Source organism: Cetorhinus maximus, chromosome 3 (genome assembly GCF_964194155.1).
Source record: "Cetorhinus maximus chromosome 3, sCetMax3.hap1.1, whole genome shotgun sequence".
Taxonomy (NCBI): Eukaryota; Metazoa; Chordata; class Chondrichthyes; order Lamniformes; family Cetorhinidae; genus Cetorhinus; species Cetorhinus maximus.
Window position 1 is genome coordinate 5,173,063 of NC_135881.1, and position 21,817 is coordinate 5,194,879.

The 21,817-nt window shown below is 42.6% G+C and overlaps 1 protein-coding gene across 1 annotated transcript in view; it reads left to right on the forward strand.

The window, feature by feature from the left end:
- The window catches only part of slc39a4 (solute carrier family 39 member 4), a 57,798-nt gene that overhangs the window by 25,019 nt on the left and 10,962 nt on the right, over positions 1–21,817 (forward strand). Inside the window, exons 2-8 of the mRNA XM_078536210.1 lie at positions 78–383; positions 4,765–4,975; positions 8,200–8,378; positions 13,320–13,497; positions 14,146–14,318; positions 16,167–16,298; positions 20,755–20,862. Of these exons, the coding sequence (XP_078392336.1) occupies positions 78–383; positions 4,765–4,975; positions 8,200–8,378; positions 13,320–13,497; positions 14,146–14,318; positions 16,167–16,298; positions 20,755–20,862 (1,287 nt within the window). The remainder of the gene's footprint in view (positions 1–77; positions 384–4,764; positions 4,976–8,199; positions 8,379–13,319; positions 13,498–14,145; positions 14,319–16,166; positions 16,299–20,754; positions 20,863–21,817) is intronic.

The window sequence follows — 21,817 nt, forward strand, 5'->3', positions numbered from 1 at the left end:
ACAGTATCTTCTTTAGTAAAGAAACTTGTCAGTTTTTTCCTTGTTTACAAGTCTCTTCCCTTTTTTCTCCTAACCAGTGTTTCTCGACAGATGATTTTTTTGAACTCGCCAAGAAGAACAGGAATGACACCAAAACGCTGACGTCCGTTGACTTTTTCCGAATCACTCCCGGATTGCTGCTTTTCCTGAGCAACCCACATAAAGAGTGCAAGGTCATACAGTCTGGAAGGTGGGACAAAGCAACACTGGCATTCACAGAGAGTCTGGTGATGAAAGGTAACATTAGCCAAGTCCCTGACTCCACCCATCACCCAGTAGAAGAGGTCGTGGAGAAGGTACTGGAGTCAATACAGAGGAACTATCTGGCAGTGGCCAAAGGTCAGGTGAGTTGTGATTGGCGCTTGGTGCCTTTTCTATTTCCACCACCTGTTAGCTCCCCTCCAAGCCACTCACCATCCTGACTGAGAGCTATATTGCCGTTCTTTCACTGTCGCTGGGTCAAAATCCAGGAACTTCCTCCCTAACAGGACTGTGGGTGTACCTCCACCACATGGACTGCAGCTGTTCAAGAAGACTGCTTCCCACAACCTTCCAATGGGCAATTAGGGGTGGGCAATAAATGTTGGCCTAGCCAGTGATGCCCACATCCCATAAAAGAATTTTTAAAAATCTAATCAGTTATTGTCAGCATAACCTTGAACACTATACTGCACTAAAATCATTAGCAGGGCTGCACTTTGTATGAACCAACTTAAAACCTTAAATGATTGATTAATTAAACGACCAGTAAAGCATTAAGATAAATTCAGGAGATCATTGACGAACATAAATTGAGGCAAGATTATAGCAAGGGAACAATCACTTCCATTACTGCAAGGCTTTGTCAGTCCCTGCAGACCATAGGCATCAGGCAAGACATTTTACATAGTATTACATAGAACACGCAGCACAGAAACAAACTATTTGGCTGATCTTGTCTGTGCTGGTCTTTATATTCGACACAAGGCTCCTCCTACCTGTCTTCACCTAATCTAACTGGTCAGTGCCGAGCATGTGTTTCACAACTGTAAAGCAGTGTGGAAAATGATTACAACATCACACAGCTTGAGTTAAATTACATACGGATACATGAGTTAGGAGCAGGAGTAGGTCACTCGGCCCTTCACGGCTGCTCCGTCATTGAATAAGATCGTGGCTGACCTGCCTGCAACCTCCCACCTACCCCCAATAATCCTTCACATCCCTTGTTTATCAAGAATCTATCTACCTCTACCCTGAAAACATTCAAGGAGTCTGGGCGGAATCTAACGGCAGCGGGTTTTTACGTTCCCGCCGGAGTCGATGGAGTTTAGAACGGCTCGCCATGTTTTACCGCCCCCTCCCCGCCGTGACAGGACGATGAAAATTCCGGCCTCTGCTTCCACCGCCTTTTGAGGAAAGGAGTTCCCAAGTCTCACTACCCTCTGAGAGAAAAAAATTCTTTTCATCTGTCTTAAATGAGCGACCCCCTTACTTTTAAAGTGACCCCCAGTTCTAGATTCTCCCAGAAGAGGAAACATTCTCTTCGCGTCCATAAAATAAAAGCAAAATACTGCGGACGCTGGAAATCTGAAACAAAAACAAAAAGTGCTGGAAAAACTCAGCAGGTCTGACAGCATCTGTGGAGAGAAAGACAGAGTTAACATTTCGAGTCCGTATGACTCTTCTTCAGAACTAAAGAGAAGTAAAAATGTGGTGAAATATATACTGTTTAAGGTGGGTGGGACAGGTGAAGCTGGATAGAAGGCCAGTGATAGGTGGAGGCAAAGGAGAGATTGCAAAAGATGTCATAAACAAAAGGCCAAAGGGGTGTTGATTCTGGCTAAAGGAGGTGCTAATGGTGACATTAAGAGTAGAAAGCAGAATGGGCAATTGACAGATAACCCTACTGGGAGTGGGGTGAGGGGACGGTGTGGGAAAAAAGATCAAAATAGGCTAAAAGATGGGGATAAAACAATGAATGGAAATAAATTTTAAAAATGATAATAATAAAAATAGATGGGAAAAAAAGATATGTATAAAAATTTTTAAATAAATATTTGAAAAAAGGGGATCAAAAAGGGATGAGGATGGAGGAGAGAGTTCATGATCTGAAGTTGTTGAACTCAATGTTAAGTCCGGCAGGCTGTAAAGTGCCTAGTCGGAAGATGAGGTGCTGTTCCTCCAGTTTGCCTTGAGCTTCACTGGGACGCTGCAGCAGGCCAAGGACGGACATGTGGGCATGAGAGCAGGGTGGAGTGTTGAAATGGCAAGCGACAGCAAGGTCTGGGTCATGCTTGTGGACAGACCAATGATGTCTTCACGTCCACCCTGTCAAGACCTTTCAGGATCTTATATGTTTCAATCAAGTCACCTCTAACTCTTCTAAACTCCAGCTGATATGAGCCTAGCTTGTCCAATCTTTCCTCATAAAACAACCTGCCCATTCCTGGTATTAGTTTAGTAAACCTTCTTTGAACTGCTTCTAATGCATTTATAACCTTCCTTAAATAAGGAGATGAATACTGTACTCCCGATGTGGTCTCACCAGTGTCATAAGAACATAAGAAATAGGAACAGGAATAGACCATTCAGCCCCTTGAGCCTGCTCCGCCATTCAATAAGATCATGGCTGATCTTCTTATGTTTTGATTTCCACGTTCCCATCTAACCCCGATAACCTTTGATTCCCTTGCCTAACAAGAATCTATCTACCTCTACCTTAAAAATATTCAATGACCCCGCCTCCACCGCCTTCTGAGGCAGAGAATTCCAAAGTTGCACAACCCTCTGAGAGAAAACATTTCTCCTCATCTCTGTCTTAAAAGGGCGACCCCTAAAACTCCAGTGGAAACAAGCCCAGTCTGTCCAACCTTTCCTCCTAAGACAACTCATTCCAGGTATCAATCTAGTAAACCTCCTTTGAACCGCCTCCAATGGTGTTTACTTTCTTCCTTAAATAAGGAGACCAAAACTGCACACAGTATTTGAGTGCGGTCTCACCAATGTCCTGTACAACTGAAGCATAACCTCCCTACTTTTATATTCAATTCCTTGGTAATAAATGATAATATTCTATTAGCTTTCTCATTGGAATGTATCTATTCTGTGTATTCTGAAATATCCCTTCAAATGTCTACCACTGCATCTCTATTGACCTATCTCTTAACCTCATTTGCTAGTTTAATTCCCACTTAATTGCTCTTACTTAAGTTTAAGATACTAGTCCTGGACCCACTCTTTTCTCCCTCAAACTGAATGTAAAATTCAATCATATTATGATCGCTGCTACCCAGGGGTGCCTTCACTATGAGGTTATCAATTAATCTTATCTCACTGCACAATACCAGGTCTAGTATAGCCTGCTCTCTGTTTGGTACCAGAATGTTCAATTCTAAGAAACTGTCCCGAAAACATTCTATGAACTCCTCATCTAGGCTATCTTTGCCCATCTGATTTTTCCAGTCTATATGTAGATTAAAACCCCCATAATTATTGCCATACCTTTCTGACAAGCTCCCATTATCTCTTCTTTTATTCTCTGTCCCACTATGTAGTTACAATTAGGGGACCTGTACACCACTCCCACAAGTGACTTCCTGCCTTTATCATTTCTCATCTCAACCCACACCGCTTCTACATCCTGGTTTTCCAAACTTAGGTCATCCCTCTCTAATGTGTTAATCCCATCATTAATTAGCAGAGCCGCTCCTCCACCTTTTCCTAGCTTCCTGTCCTTCCTAAATGTCACATATCCTTCAATATTCAGGTCCCAGCCTATGTTACCCTGTAGCCATGTCTCTGTAATGGCTATCAGATCATACTTATTGATTTCTAATTACGTTATCAGTTCATCTGTTTTGTTTCAAATGTCTGTGCATTAAGATACAGAGCCTTTAGTTTTGTCCTTTTATTATTTTTGTAACCTCTAGCCGTGACTGCTGTTTTACTCTTAGATCTTTATTCTCGAACCCTCCTGTCATGTTCTGTTTATCATTTCCCACAGTAATACCTTTCTCTCTTGTCTTGTCTCTACTCTTTGGTTTACCACATCTTCCCAAATTTGATCCCTTGCGCCCACTAATTAGTTTTAAACCCTCTCTACTTTCCTAGTTATGTGGCTCGCTAGAACACCAATCCCAGCATGGTTCAGGTGTAGACCATCCCAACGATACTGATCCCACTTTCCCCAATACTGGTGCCAGTGCCCCACGTACCGGAACCTACTTCTCCCACACCAGTCTTTCAGCCACACATTCATTTCTCTCATCTTATTTGCCCTATGACAATTTGCACATGACTCACGTAATAACCCAGAGATTATTACCTTTGAGGTTCTGCTTTTCAATTTAGTGCCTAGCTCCTCATACATTCCTAATTCTACCTATGTCATTGGTACCTACATAGACCACGATAACTGGATCCTCGCCCTCCCACTGCAAGTTCCTCTCCAGTCGTGAGCAGATGTCCTGAACTCCAGCACTGGGCAGGGAACACAGCCTTCTGGACTCTCGCTCTTTGCTGCAGAGAACAGTGTCAATCCCCCCTCGCTTTACTGTCCCCATCTTGTTTCCAGACTTGATTGCTGAGTTATCGAAATGCAGAGAATATGTTTTTGATTCACACCAGAACATAATGATGGACTAAGGCAGAATTTGGTGACATGAGACTAGCATAGAAATAAAATGGTTACCAGAATTGTTAGGTACTAGTTATGTTAGTTAATGAATTTCTTTCTAACTGCAGCCCTGTGTCGATGTGACTCAAATCTTAGGCGAGTCTGATCTGGGTTCTAATGGAATGACCGAAGATGACCTCAGTCACTTTTCTGCGATTGTGCTTTACCATGTGCTTCGAGGAGACTGTATACTCCAATACTTATTGCCAGGCCCGGAATACTTTCTCGAGTTTATCTTTCACATGTACCATGATGACTTGGCAAACATCACCAGAGCAGGTGAGGACAATGTCTCCATTCAGCTTTTGGTTCGTTATCAGTGAGAGTGGGATTGGTGCATGAGGATGGGAAAATGACCAAAAAGTGCCATCATAAGTGGAATTTGGAGCATTAAAGGCCACTGGGCCTCATTGGCATTTCACAGCGCGAAGTCTCTCAATGATGAGGTAGCAGGTGGCTGGGAGCAGAATTTTGCACGACAGGAGGTGGTCTTCGAGATGGAGAGATGGGGGAGGGGGGGGCGGCTTAAGCTTGGCTTAAGCTAAGTGGTAGAAATGGGTTTGGGAGGCCAACGCGGTCAATGATAGAGGAGTCCCAGCTTTCTTGCTGAGTCTAAAGAGGCACTGCTCCTCCTTCTGACTCACAAGGAAACTGTGATGGGCAGTTAAAATCATGTTGGGGTCTGAATGACATAATTGACCTCCAACATTTAAATACTGACGATGGCCTGGCGCTGCTAAAAGCCTGGCAATTAATATGGCTGTCTCGTTGATGCAGCAGGTGCACAGTGGGTAGCCATTTTAACCACCTACCCAATCTGTTCTTGATGGGCAGGCAGGTTTAAAATTGTGTCTGATATTTCGGGCTCTTAACTTTCTTCGCAACTTTCCTGCTTTTGTTTAACCTTCCCTCTATTTTGTTTTCTGTTGACTCCTATTTCAGTTGTGCTATACCAGGCTTGAGAGTTTCTGACACGTATACTGGTACTCTCTGGTCAAGAGAACTAAAATTAATTTCCAGTGTTTTATGATTAACTAAATTCAGTAGTACTGAAATTATATTCTCCATTTGCCAGTAGAATCGTTGATATTGAAATTGTAGCACAAATAAGAGTAAGCAAAAAAGTTCAACAATAACATTTAAAAAGGAATATAGGATAAATAATCAAAAAGTGAAACATTTGGAGGGTGAAACAACAGGGGTCTGGGAGACAAAGAGCCAGCATAGGCACAATGAGATGAATGACCTTCTTCTATGCTGCAAGATTTTATAATTAGATAAGTCAAGCCATCTGCAAGTGGTAATCTGACTACTGTGACTTGGCTGCTATTTGAAGGGATGGGGAATGAGAATGGGGGAGGATGGGACAGCCTAGTTAAAACTGTGCATTATACCTGGCTCAGTTGAAGCTATTCCATTGGCTGCCTACAGAAATCTTTACAGGGATGATACACTCCCCTCATTCTAGCTGAGCTTTCTCTTTATCCATTCCTGGGATATCAGCATCACTGGCAAGTCCAGCATTTGTTTCCCATCTCTAATCTGATGGGAGGTGATGGAATTTTGAGATATAGAAGTTCCTTTTCCGGGGGATAATATGACTTCTATTTGCAAGTAAAAATTGTTTTGCAAAGTTAAAACATTTGGTCCTCTAGATGCATGCTGTAATTATATTGATACATACCTCGAGTAGCGATATATTCAAAATTAAATGGTTAAGATGTCTAACCGTTTCTAAGTGCCATGGTTTCATTATTTAGCATCGGCTTCCATTCCCAGTTCCTTAAATAATACATTGACATTTCTTATCCTGTTCAATATTTAGCCCTCAATCAACATCACTAAAATGGATTACTTGATCCTTTATCTTGTTATTGGTTTTGGACCTTGCTTTTTACAATTTTGATTGCCACATTTCCTCAATTATATTTTGCCTAGCAAGAGACATAAAAGCAGATTGTACATAGGTATGTTAAAGGGAAGACATTAGTAAAAGTAAACATGGGTCGCCTACAGGAGGAAGCAAGAGAAATTATAACAAGGAACAAGGAAATATTTTGTATCTGTCATCACCGTATAATGGAATACCTGCCACTTACCTGGATGAGTGCAGCTCCAACAACACTCAAAAACCTCGACACCATCCATGACAAAGCAGCTCGCTTGATTGGCACCCCATCCACCGCCTTCAACATTTACTCCCTCCACAACTGACACACAGTGACCGCAGTGTGTACCATCTACGAGGTGCACTGCAGCAACTCATCAAGCCTCTTGCGACAGCACCTTCCAAACCTCTACCACCTAGAAGGACTAGGGGAGCAGACAGAAGGGAGCACCACCACCTGCAAGTTCCCCTCTAAGCCACTCACCATCCTGACTTGGAAATATGTCACCGTTCCTTCACTGTCGCTGGGGAAAAATCCTGGAACTCCCTCCCTAACAGCACTGTGGGTGTACCTACACCACATGGACTGCAGTGGTTCAAGAAGGTGGCTCACCACCACCTTCTCAAGGGCAATTATGAATGGGCAATAAATGGTGGCCTAGCCAATGATGCCCATATCCCATGAAAGAATATTTTTTTTAAAAAAAGACATAAAAATCATTCTGAAAAACGTGGGGAACAAAGATGCTAGTGAGAAATTAGTATTTAAAGGTGGTACTAGAGGAATTAATGGGAATAAAAGTTGACAAATCCTCTGGCCTGATAATAACATCCTAGGGTTTTACAAGAGGTTGCTGCAGAGGTAGTGGTTGCACTGATGTTGATCTTCCAGATTTCTCTAGATTTAGAATGGTCCCCACGGATTGGAAAGTAGCAAATGTAAGCTTGTTATTCAAGAAAGGAGGGTTAAGCGAAAACAGGAAACTATGGGCTAGATAGCCTCACATCAGTAGTAGGGAAAATGCTAGAGTCTATTATTAGGGATGTGGGAACAAGGGATATGTAGATAGTGTGGGAGGTGAAGTTGAGGTAGAAGATCAGCCATATTATTTAATTGGCAGAGCAGGTGTGAGGTGCTGAATAGCCTAATCCTGCTTTTTCTTATGCTTTCATGATTACATCAGGTAAAATTAAATGGGGGAGGTGGTGGCGTAGTGGTAATATCGCTGGACTAGAAATCCAGACACCCAGGCTAATGGGGACATGGGTTCAAATCCCACCACGGTTAATAAATCTGGAATATAAAGCTAGTCTCAGTAATGGTGACCATGAAACTATCATCAATTGTTGTAAAAACCCATCTGGTTCACTACTGTCTTTTAGGGAAGGAAATCTGCCATCCTCACCTGGTCTGGCCTACATGTGACTCCAGGCCCACAATAATGTGGTTGACTCTTAACTGCCCTCTGCAGTGACCTAGAAAGGTCAGTTCAAGGGCAATTAGGGATGGGCAACAAATGCTGGCCATAAAAGAAATGAAGAAAAAAAAAACAAAGTGCTTTAAGAGGTGTGGAAGCTGCTATATAAATGCAAGTCTTTCTTTCTTTCATTTCAGACCTTGAAGACTTGATGAATAAAATTGGTCTGTCTCAGGATAAATATGAGGTTTCTGTGCCTCATGGGCATGAACAAGACCACGGGAATGAGCACCGTGATGAGCAGGATCACAAGAATGTGCCATCTAAAAGTCTGGGGAAGGAGGATGCCAACATGACAACCAATAGCTGGGGCATGGTAATGTTACACTCCTTTAAGTCATTCTCTTTATCAATCACTATTACAGGTCTGTCAGGAAACCTAGACTAAGCTGTTTCAGGGTTCAGTGGGATGATTCTTCATTTCTTTGAAATCAGGCATATCAGGGTCACTCAGCTACCCCTGGGTTACATACTCAGTACATGAGATATGTGGACCAGGAAAGTTCCAGTTTCAATATCTGACAAGACCTGAGCCAAGGCAGTGACTAAGGGGTGCTACATTTACCCCATGTCCCAAGGTTGAGGAGAAGAACATTTAGTCAGTATTTTCACTCCGATCACTATCCACTCTGCTGGAAATGCAGATGTAGGCATCAAATGAGCTCTATGCAAGGGGAAAGAGAGTGAATATACCATAGCTTGCTGCTCTCTATGATGTACTCACTGGTCTCAGAACAAAGATTGCTGTAGTAAGCAGTCATTGCTTATGTTAGCGTACAGATTCATTTTAATGTATTACTGAACGAGAGAGCCACCAATAATGTAAATTCAAAGGATATTGTCATCACGATTACTGAATTTGAACAGGCCTTCCACAACTTTGATTTGCCATTTTTAAACAAAACCTTGCATTTCTTAGAACATGCTCACTTATCTCATTATTGCATTTATCAGTACATCTTGTTTCATAAAAATTTAAAAGTTTGCAACAACCAAAGGGTTTGGGGGGTCATTTCTACAACCGGCATGTGATCTGACCCACCAGCTTGCTGCTGATATTTAAAAATTACCTCCGTTGAGTTTCCTAGTTTTACCTCAACCAAAGTTTTAAAGGCACGCTACACAGCAGTGTGGCTGAAGTTTCATTCATCTGAAATAAAAGCAAAGTACTGTGGATGCTGGAGATATGAAATAAAAACAGAAAGTGCCACTCTATGGTGTTCACTGCTCACAATAATGCAGCCTCCTCTACATTTGGGAGACCAAACGCAGACTAGGTGACTGCTTTGTGGAACATCTTCGCTCAGTCTGTAAGCATGACCCTGACCTTCCTGCCACTTGCCATTTTAATTCACAAACTTGCTCTCACGCTCACATTTCTGTCCTCAGCCTGCTACAATGTTCTAGTGAAGCTGAACGCAAGCTGGAGGAACAGCACCCCATCTTCCGATTAGGCACTTAACACCGTTCTGGACTGAACATTGAGTCCAACAACTTCAGACCATGAACTCTGTCCTCCATTTTGATTATTTCCCCCCCAAATGCCAGTCTGTATCTTGTTCTCATGTTTTTGCTTTCAGACAGCACTAACCTTTATTCTGCTATTAACACCTACTCTGTACTAATGCTTTGTGTCTTCAATGCTACCATTGTTACTCTTTGCCTTGTATTCCATTACATCTTCGTCAGTTAATCTCTCCTGCTCTCTGACCTATCACTGACCTTTCTCTTCTGCTCCACCTGCTGCTCCCCCTTTTATCAACGGCATTAAACCCATCACATTTCTCTGAAGAGTCATACGGACTCGAAGCGTTAACTCTGTTTCTCTCTCCACCGATGCTGCCAGACCTGCTGAGTTTTTGCAGCATTTTCTGTTTTTATTTCAGATTTCCAGCATCCGCAGTATTTTGCTTTTATCCCATCACATTTCTACCTCTCTTCAGTTCTGAAGAAGGGTTATATCGGACTTAAAATGTTAACTCTGTTTCTTTCATTCATCTGGGCTGTTTAAGAACACAGACAGCAGCTTAGTAAACTGCATCAGGGTAGGGTATAATCTGATTGTGCAAAAGTAAGCACACCCCCAATCCTGCAGTGAGGGAACAAGAGTGCGGAGGTAGAGCTCATTTTTAAAAGCAGGAAGAAAAAAATGAAACTCACGTTTAATACATTCTGTTCCGTGTAAGCTAAGAGAAATTTCAGGTCCCTTAGGTCCAAGGGGCAAACATTACTGCACTTTACAATGTAGTCTGTATCAAGCTTTATCATGTCATATGAAGAATTTGGCGTGAGTCAGCAACCAGTAGCGGATGAACTAACCAGAGGGCAGCACAATGTTATAATATTATTTTATGAACTTAAGATAGCATTTCAGAAACAAAAGGTGTCAGTCAATTTATTCCTTATCTGGAGGGGTAAAGGGCTGGCACCATATACAGTGCAATAAATATACTGAAGCTGATAGAAAAATAAACCCTGCAACCACTGGTTAATGGAGTCGATCGGGTAAATACACAGAAACTACTTTCTCTCACAGAATGAGTACAGTACAAGGGGTTCAACACTAAAGTTTTGAGTTCGGTCATTCAGAGATGATGTCAAGAAACACTCCTTCACATGGTGGGTAATACAAATCTGGAACTCTCTCCTCAAAAAAAGTTGTTGTTACTGGTGTTCAATTGAAAATGTCAAAACTGAGATTGATAGATTTATGTTAAGCAAGGGAATCAAGGGTTCTGGAACCAAGCTGGTTTGATAACATTCTGATCTTGATCACCCCTGATCTGACGGAATGACAGGAGAGGCTGGAGGGGCTGAATGGTCAACTGATATATTCTTATGGTATTCACCTGTGTATTGTTGAAAAGAAACATGCTGTCAAAGCTTTTCATGTTGCACTCATCAGGATAGACACAAGATTGCCAAAAAGCATGGGGGACAATCGTTCCCTGGTGCATTCTCCATAGCAATTCCTTGGCCAATCAGAGTCGACTTGCTAACCAATCAGCACACTTTTCTCATGCAGTATAAGTTGTTGCTTCCTTTGTGGAAAATGGTATAGGTGGTAACATATTGACATGGATAGAAGATTGGCTGGCAAACAGGAAGCAGAGAGTAGGCATAAATGGGTCTTTTTCAGGTTGGTAAGATGCAACAAGTGGCGTGCCACAGGGATCAGTGCTGGGACCTCAACTGTTTACAATTTATATAAATGACTTGGATGAAGAGATTGAAGGGATGGTTGCCAAATTTGCTGATGACACAAAGGTAGGTAGGAAAATAAGTTGTGAAGAGAACATAAGGAAGCTACAAAAATAAGAACATGAGAAATAGGAACAGGAGTAGATCATTTGGCCCCTTGAGCCTGCTCCACCATTCAATAAGATCATGGCTGACCTTCTTGTGTTTCGAATTGCACATTCCCATTTATCCCCAATAACCTTTGATTCCCTTGCCTAACAAGAATCTATCTACCTCTGCCTTAAAAATATTCAATGACCCCCCCTCTACTGCCTTCTGAGGCAGAGAGTTCCAAAGTCGCATAACCCAATGAGAGAAAAAAATTTCTCCTCATCTCTGTCCTAAAAGGGCGCCCCCTAATTTTAAAACAGTGCCCCCTGGTTCTGGACTCACCCACAAGAGGAAACATCCTTTTGACGTCCACCTTGTCAAGGCCGTTCAGGATCTTGTATAACTTCAATCAAATCACCCCTCACTCTTCTAAACTCCAGTGGAAACAAGCCCAGTCTGTCCAACCTTTCCTCATAAGGTAACCCACTCATTCCAAGTATCAATCTAGTAAACCTCCTCTGAACCACCTCCAATGCATTTACATCCTTCCTTAAATAAGGAGACCAAAGCTGCACACAGTATTCGAGGTGCTGTCTCACCAATGCACCATATGTAACATCCTTACTTTTATGTTCAATCCCTCTCGTAATAAAGGATAGCATTCCATTAGCCTTCTTAATTACTTGTTGTACCTGCATACTAACTTTTTGTGGCTCATGTACTAAAACACCTAGATCCCTCTGCACCTCAGAATTATGCAGCTGCTCTCCATTTAAGTAATACTCTGCTTTTTTTTATCACCATGCACTTTTATTTTCTGTAATAACCTTTGATGTGGCACCTTATCAAATCAGATATAGATAGGTTAAATGAGTGGGCAAAGATCTAGCAGATGGAGTTTAATGTGGGAAGATGTGAAATTGTCCATTTTGGCAGGAAGAATAAAAGGGAAGCATATTATCTAAATGGTGAGAGATTTCAGAACTCTGAGGTGCAGAGGGATCTGGTTGTCCTGTTGCATGAATCACAAAGGGCTAGTATGCATGTACAGCAAATAATTAGGAAAGCTAATAAAATGTTATCATTTATTGCAAGGGGAATTGAACACAAAAGTAGGGAGGTTATGCTTCAGTTGTACAGATTGGTGAGACCACATTTGGATTACTGTATACAGTATTGGTCACCTTATTTAAAGAAGGATGTAAATGTTTTGGAAGCAGTTCAGAGAAGGATTACCACACTAATACCTGGAATGGGTGGGTTATCTTATGAGGAAAGGTTGGACAGACAAGGCTGTATCGGCTAGAGTTTAGAAGAGTAAGAGGCGACTTGATTGAAACATACAAGGTCCTGAGGGGTCTTGACAGGGTGGGCGTGGAGAGAGTGTTTCCTTTTGTGGGAGAATCTAGAGCTAGGGGGTCACTGTTTAAAAATAAGGGGACGCCCATTTAAAACAGAGATGAGGCAAGATTGTTTCACTCAGATGGTCATGAGTCTTTGGAACTCTCTTCCTGAAAAGGTGGTGGAAGCAGAGTCTTTGAATATTGTTAAGGCAGAGGTGGATAGATTCTTGGTAAGCAAGGGGGTAATACGTTACTGGCGGAAGGTAGGATGCAGATTTAAAGGTACTATCAGTTCAGCTGTGATCTTATTAAATGGCGGAGCAGGCTGAGGGGCTGAATGGCCTACTCCTCCTCGTTTGTATGAACTTTGGTATTTTTGCATCTGTCCTGATGAGTGCAAGGTGAAAAGGTTTTGCAGAATGTCTCCTTTTTAGCAAAACTCAACATCTGTACAACCATGCGATGATTCGCATTTACCTGTCATGAAAAATTCCCTCCTTGTTGGGTCGCTGCCTCAAGGCTGCTCTCTGCAAACTTGCTCAAACAATTACGGGAAGCCTATAAACTCAATTTAGAATGAGGACTGACATGCTCTTTTTTCCCCCCTTGCATTTTGTTTGCAGAAATGCTTTAGCTCCAGTGAAATAATGACGATCTATCACATTCCAATCAGTGCAACGATTTCCCGGCATGACTTTGTTCAGCTGAGTCCTGCGTTAATCCAGCAACTTCTGAGCCAGGCCTGCACCAGAAAAAGCCAAGACACAGAACATAACAAATTTCAGCTGACCGTTGCTGAAAGTAAGATTCTTCGGCATGTGATGTGTATCTGCAGCAACTGCTAATATCAGTGTTCTATATTGGATTCTATATCTGGATTGTTTGTTCTCAGCTGTGGCTCTGTGGTAACTCTTTCACCTCTGAGCCAGAGGGTTGTGGCTGCAAGTCCCACTCTAGAGACCTGAGCAAACAATCTAGTCTGGCACCGCAATGCAGTACTGAGGGGTTGATGGACAGTCGGTGGGGGTGACATAGAGCAGAATTTTCCCAAAAAAATGTTGGCGTCTTGATAGTGGCTGGAAATGTATGTTGGCAACACGTAGGGCTGGCTGGTGGGACTACCCTCTTGATTTTACAGACGGCAGCTCATGAATAAACTGGTGCCAGGGTTGCCGTCTTGTGCAGGATGGCCACCTGCTCCCAAGAGTTGCCAGCCCAATCACAGGGTTAGCAACTCATTAGCGCTGCACTCTTGCTTGCCATTGGCTTTCTTAAAGGGTGGGTCTGAGGCCCGAGAGTAATTAGTCTGCTCATTTGGTATGAGGATGGTGTATGCTGTGGAGAGATCCAAAAAGTATCTTAATACCTTGTACCTTCAATAATAGAAACAACAAATGTTTAATTTTTGTGAATCAGTTATTGTTAAAATGCCTCCTTTTTCCCCCCCAGAATACATTTACGGATCGATTGCAACATTGGTTGTGAGTCTTTGTGCCGTGTTTGGGATTGTGATAGTGCTGTTTACCTCCTGCACTAATGCATATCAGTATGTCATACAAGCCTTTATCAGTCTGGCTGTGGGGTCGCTAACTGGTGATGCTGTGTTACATCTCATACCCTCGGTAAACACACTGTTTTTATCATAATATTTTGTATATTACAAACAAAAGAATGCTTTAAATTAAATTGCATCTACGTGGAACTTATTTGACTGGGCGAAAGAAATGGGAAAGTGTGGCTGTCTTTCTGTTATAAAAAATCTCAGCTATTTATGCATTTCCTATTTAAATTCCAGTTGTCACAATTTTGGATTACATTTTTGTGTCGATTTTTAACATTGAAACTGCCTATGTAAACATTACAAAATGTAACAGACAAGATAGGATCCACTGGTCCTTCTACATAACTGTGAGGCCTTGTGCATCACAATATATACACTCCCTTCACCACCTGAAGGTCTTAGGCAAAATAAAGATCAGCTAGAAAACCAAGCTCATAAGGGGAAAAAAAAAAAAGCTTCTCTGATCCTTTAAGCAATGAGAACTGGTTCGCTCTGGCCCTGATGAATGTTATATTTTACCTCCCTTTTATATGAGGTTATCTCCGCCCTTGCCTGAAACAGGTTCAGTTCAGTGGATCAGTGTTCAATCAGCATATAGAATGGAAATCCCGTAAGAAAACAGTTGCCTTTTTCAATGTTATTTCAGTTTCAGACCAGTATGTTATTTTCTGAAGCTTTTTCCAACTGCCTGAAAGGGTGGTAGAGGCAGAAACCCTCATAACATTGAAGAAGTATTTGGATGTGCACTTGTGATGCCAAGGCATACAAGGCTATGGGCCTAGTGCTGGAAAATGGGATTAGAATAGTTAGGTACTTGTTTGACTGGCGCAGACTTGATGGGCCGAAGGGCCTTTTTCTGTGCTGTAGACCTCTATGACTCTATGACTAACTCCATCACCATATTACAGGCAATAAAAATACCTACAATCTACTGCCCATGGACAATGCTGCAGTTAACTTACTGATCATTTTTTTAAAAGCACTAACTGTAGGACATAATAACATTTCTCACAAACTCAGTGATCTCTGCTGGCAAGTGTGTTATAGTGGACATTGAATGAGACAAGGCTTGGGGTTTGGCCTGATACTATTCATGGTCGAATAACCTGACAACATTTACTACCTAGCCCCATTCATGAAAAAAAAGTGTCTGTGAGCCAAGTGACAGAGGACTGTAAGCCAATGTCTGGTACCCCAGTATGAATGAGTACTTTCAGGAAAGCAGGGACGGACAAATGGAACACAAGTACCAGGGATACTATTAACATGATCCTGGTATGACTTTGCGTCGCTTAAGTTAGATCAGTTCCATTAACAGCATTTAAATTCTATCTCTCAAGCCGTTTTATTTTTATAAACACAGAAATAAGTTAGTCACCGATAAATCTAATAGGGGATTCAGAAATTTCCTTACCCAAAGAGGGTAACTTGGAAAGTTAACTTACTGGGGATTGTTGAGGTGATTAGAATAGTTGCAGTTAAAGGGAACTAGATGAGCCCGTAAGGGAAAATGAAATAGAGTTATGGATAGTGATGGTAGAGGCTCCAACGTTCTTTCCATCACATGGCTGACCAGGAATCTCTCCCGTCCTTACTGCCTGCCATTGACCCAAGTTGGAAGGATTTTCAGGTCGATGCTCAGCCCATTTGGCCGTGTTATAAACGCACCTTCCTTGGCCATCAAGTCTGGGTGTGGGACTGGAACCCAGAGCTTCTGGCTCAGAGGTAGCAACGCTACCCACTGCATCACAAGACCTCCTGGATATGATGATAGGATTAGAAAAAGAGGGCTGGTAGGGGAAACTTGTGTGCAATACATGGCCGTTGAGCTGAATGGGCTGTCTTTGTGCTTTAGAATCTAATTCGATGTAATATCTAAAGAAAAATCTCCTTTGTATCTTTGTTTCAGTTTCTTGACTTACATTCTCACACTGAAGGTCACATATCCCCTCACACCTGGAAGCTGATGGCTGTTCTTGGAGGCATCTATGTTTTCTTCCTGTTGGAGAAGCTATTCAACATATTAGTTAAAGATGATGATGTAAGTATTTTTCATTCAAAAAAAAATATGTACAATCTGAGTATAGGCCCAAATCGCCTTTCTCTTTCGCACAATTTGCAGAGTCACCAGCTACAGTTTTTCGAATCACCTTAAGGGGTGATTAACAACATGTAAATGTTCAAAGGAAATCCTGCTCAGTTTTCCATGACCCGCCAAAAGTGATTAACTGAAAACTTCAGGTTCTCTTTTAACGCCATAATTCATTTTATATACCCCTGAAGGAGAATCATTTCCCATCAGTACTTATTTTTATAAGCTTCGATCTTGCTAATCACCATACGCTGGATTTAATAGGATGTCATGGTCCCTGTCCCCTGACTAAAAAGTCAAGGTGGGGGGGGGGGCGGGGAGGGGTCGAGCCAGCCCACACCCAATGTCTGCTCCACAGACATTTAACAGCCAATAGGCCCTTAATTGACTTGCACCCAGCTAAGTGAAGCCCCACCTCAGGTAGCTGCCAACCAACGAGAGGCCGGCAGCTCTCGAGGAGTGGCAGCGCCATCAGGAGTTGTGGCCACTGCCAGTACTGCACCAAGATCTACAGGAAGGTGTACTGACTGGAGGTAAGTCTTGGGGGCCTTGCTAGGGCCAGGTTGGCAGACCCCAGCAAGGGGGTCGAGGAGGATTCAGGCCAGGGTAGATTTGTCAGGAGGGGTGGGGAATCAGCAAGGGTGTAGTTAGATCTTGGAGGGGCGGGGGGGGGGAGGGGGGGGGGGGTCCGTCGATGGGCCCAGGGATCCCAGTAAGAAGGGACCCGACCCTGTCCACTGCCAGCCTGCATAGGCAAAGCTGTGGGCTGGACCCTTGGCATGGGCACTGGTCAAATCACAGCAATGTTGGGATGAGGTTCTTAAGTGGGCAATAGTTGGCCATTTAAGGGCCTCAATTAGGTAATGGGCTGGTAAAATTGCGGCAGGGGCAAGGGCGGGTGGATAGGTGGTTGGCATGGTGCCCATTGTTTTTACATGACCCCACACCCACCTCCAAATAGGGAATGTTAAATCCAGTCCCATGTTAGTGATGTAGATTCTTCCAGTAGCGTTGTGATAATAGTGCTGGACCAGTAATCCTGGACAAAAAAAAAATACAAGTTCAAATCCTACCATCTCAAAATAAAATGTCAGCATCAATAAAAGTAATTACAAAGCCAGTTGGATTTTGTAAAACTCCACCAATGTCCATTAGCAAATGAAACTTGTCTTTCTCCCCTGGTCTGGTCGAGATGTGATCTCAGTCCCACATCACGCTGTTGACTCTTAACTGCCCTCTACAGTGGGTTAATCCATTGTAAGAAGTTATGGGCAGAAAGGCGGGTTAATTTAAACAGCATGAATTTATCCTCGCATCACCCATCCATAAACAGAAAGGTGTTTTAGATTTGTTTCCCCCCCCTTTATAAGTGGTGGAGTTTTCCCAACCCCTTTTGGTATGATCCAATTTTCTGTTAATAATCCAACAGTGAACTCGAGATGGGGTAAGCTCAAAGGGTTAGTTTATTTGCACACACTCAAAATGCAGAGGGAGGGTCGCAACGTTGCATCTTTTGCATTCATACAGTAAAAGAGGAACAGAGAAAAGAAAGATTTACAGTGCAGCAACCACAGAAAGAAATATTGTTTCACGTGGGTTCCAGAGTCCAGAATCAAAGTCCAGTGAGGTATTCCCTCATGGAGGTCGGTGGGCTGCAAACCAATGCTGTATAATTCACTTTTCCAGTAGTGTTGACTTCACGTGATGAGGTAGGCATGCAGAGATGAATCAGTTTTGTACAGGGAATGGTAGAGTTTCCAGCAAAACCAGTGTTGATGAGGCTGGGTATTCAACCTGGGCAGAACTCATTTTCTGTGAGGCTGCTTGTAGGATGGTAAACAGCAAACTGACTTTGCTGTTCCACAAGACAATATTAGTGGTTCCACAAACCAGAGGGCCATGTCACGAGTCCCACCTCTTCACACTGTCTTTGACAAAGCCTGTGTATCCCTCGTCTGGGTCCCTGAGATTGTTAAATGTCTCAACCATTAAGAATTGAAAGGAAGGTTGCGGGGCCCTTTGTCTTAGATGAGTAGGCTCTGGTTGGCTAGTCTGGGTTATGAAATACAGATGGCCTTTGTATAGCTCTCTTTGAATTTGGTCTGTGCAGCCCACCGTGAGGGGGTTCATTAGTGTCGCTTCAGGGATAACGAGGTGTGAGTTTCTCCGATACTGCCAGGTAGTTCCTTTTGTTCAGGGTCACAGACAGACATAGATTCAGCCATCTTAGGTCTTTGTCAAATTTGAAATTGTTAGAGATAGCAATGAGCATATCTCTATATATTTTTATTTAAAAAAATTATACAGGGTGAGGCCTTAGTCCTCACAGACATGAAACATCTGGTGTTCTTACAACCCTACAAATGTGTCAAACAGGCCATCCACAGTAGAAGCGTTAAGCACTTGACACCTCTTAACTTTCTGTTGCAGTTTGATACAATTGAATGGTTTAATAGACCATTTCAGAGGCCATTAAGAGTCAACCATATTTCTGTAGGTCTGGAGTCATAATTAGGCCAGACAGGTAAGGACAGCAGATTTCCTTCCATGAACGACATTAGTGAATCAGATGGTTTTTTTTAATCCAGTAATTTTCATGATCACCATTAATGATACTAATTTTCTACTCCAGGCTTATTAATTAATCAAATTTAAATTCCCCAGCTGCCTTGGCAGGATTTGAACTCACATCTCCGAAACATTTGTTTGGGCCTGTGGATTACCTGTAACATTATTCCAGTAAAGTTACCATTACGCTACTGTTCGCACAGAGCAACCACTACTCTCAATGAAAGCAAAATACTGTGGATGCTGGAAATCTGAAATAAAACAGAAAATGCTGGAAAAACTCAGCAGGTCTGGAGAGAGAAACAGAGTTAATGCTTTGAGTCCGTATAACTCTTCTTCAGAGTTAAAGAGTAATAGAAATGTGATGGATTTTATACTGTGTAAGAGGGGGCGGAACAGGTGGAGCAAGATAGAAGGTCAAGGATAAGTGGGAGCTAAGGAGAGATTGACAAAGATGTCATGGACACAAGACAAAGGGAGCGTTAATGGTAGTGATATTACTTATCACTATTATTATGTTAATAGCGGCATAAAGATAGGATAGCAGAATGTTAATAGCAGAACAAAGGTCAGCACACTGTAAAAGCACAACATAAAAATGAGTGACAGATGGCCCTGTGGTGAGGGATGGGGTGGGGTAAAAAGATTTTAAAAATTGGATAAAATGGGGTAAAGGTGGAGGAGACGGTTCATGGTCTGAAGTTGTTGAACTCAATGTTAAGTCCGGAAGTGCCTAATCGGAAGATGAGGTGCTGTTCCTCCGGTTTGCGTTGGGCTTCACTGGAACGTTGTAGCAGGGCAATGACGGACATGTGGGCATGAGGGCAAGATGATGTGGTGAAATACATCAAGCAACAGGAAGTCTGGGTCATGCTTGGGGACTGAGCGAAGGTGTTCCGCAAAGCGATCACCCAGTCTGCGTCTAGTCTCCCCGATGTACAGGAGCCCGCTTTCACAGAGCACTGACCCTTGTTCTGCTATTAACACATTCTGCTCTTACCTTTATGCCACCATCAGCGCCTTCTTTAGTCTTTACCACTACCATTAACACTTCCTCCTTTGTCTTATGTGCATGACATCGTTGTCAATCTCTCCTTAGCTCCCACCTATCCCTGACCTTCTATCTTGCTCCACCCCCTCTTACACAGTATAAAATCCATCACATTTCTCCTTCTCTTTAGCTCTGAAGAAGAGTCATAGGGGCTCAAAATGTTAACTGTTTCTTTCTCCGTAGATGCTGCCAGGCATGCTGAGTTTTCCCAACATTTTCTGTTCTTATTTCACTATTCTCAATCTTTCATGGAACTAATATATGGTGAAGATTTGCAGAAATCGAACAGGATTTCACCCAGGTTGCTAATGAATAAGTATTGATTCTTCACACTAGACACCCTGAGGAGATTTCCCTGGTTGAGGTGTCTCTGGATATCTGTTCCTTGTGTTATATGGAGAAACATTCCCTGCAACCACAGACATGGTGAAACAAATCTTGAAGCGACAATTGAATACTGTTCTGTATTTTGTTTACTGAGAGACCTAACTGAATGGCGAAGATTTGCAAAGTGTGGCCCCCAACACAGCTGGAAACAAGAGAGGATGTGTTAAATCAGCAAGTAGTTGTTCAGTACGCTAGCTTGGGTACTGAAAACTATCTGACTGTAGCAGGAAGAAGGCAAGGCTATAAATGATCCCAATAGTAACTGGGATATTAGTAAAAGTAATCCTGAGGATTATGGAGCTCCCTGAGTTCAAACAATACAGCATGCAGTGCATGGTACAACTGTGCTGTGCTGAATTCCAGACCCTGGTTTTCATAGTCTTCTGTATCTGGTTGCAGGACGAACACGATGACCATCACTGTGACCATGTGCTGGCCCTTCAGGCATTTAAAGAAGGGCAAAAGAACAAACAGAAGAAAAAGCAAACAATATCCCAGGTGGAACTGGTAGGTGTTGCAAGGAGACCGAGACTGAAACTCTAGCCAGTGATTTTCTATCTCCCCATTGCTTTCTTTCTCGCTCACTAACTTGGGATTAACTGTCCTCCTTGATCAGATGAGATAATGGACACAAAGGAAATAGGAGTCGAGGTAGGCCACATGGCTCCTTGTGCCTACTCCATCATTCAATAAGATCATTACTGATCTGATCGAGGCCTCAACTCCACTTACCACCACCTTCCCCATTACCCCAGCCCCGATAACCCTTGACTCCATTTTAGATCAAAAAATCTGTCTAACTCAGCTTTGAATATATTTAATAACCCAACCTCCACTGCCTTCCAGGGAAGAGAATTCCAAGGATTAATGAACCTCTGAGAGAATAAATTCCTTCTCATCTCTATTTTAAATGGGAGGCCTTTTATTTTTAAACTATGCCCCCTAGTTCTATATTTCCCCACAAGGGGAAACAGTCTCTCAGCATCTACCCTGTCAAGCCCCCTCAGAATCTTATATGTTACAATGAGATCACTTCTCATTCTTTGAAGCTCCTACGAATATAGGCCCAATCTGTTCAACCTTTCCCCTTAAGACAACCCCTTCATCCCATGCATCAACTTGGTGAACCTTCTCTGAACGGCCTTAAATACGAGCATATCCCTCATTAAGTAAGGAGACCAAATCTGTACACTGTATTTCAGGTGCAGTCTCACCCTGTATGATCGTAGCAAGACTCTCTACTTTTATATTCCACTCTCCTTGCAATAAAAGCCAACATTCCACTTACCTTCCTAATTACTTGCTGCACCTTCATACTAACCTTTTATGACTCAGGTACAAAGATTGCCAGATCCCTCCATACCACAGCATTCTGCAGTCTCTCTGCATTTATTTTGTTTTTCTATTCTTCCTACCAAAGCGGATAACCTCACATTTTCCCCCCATTATACTTCATCTTCCA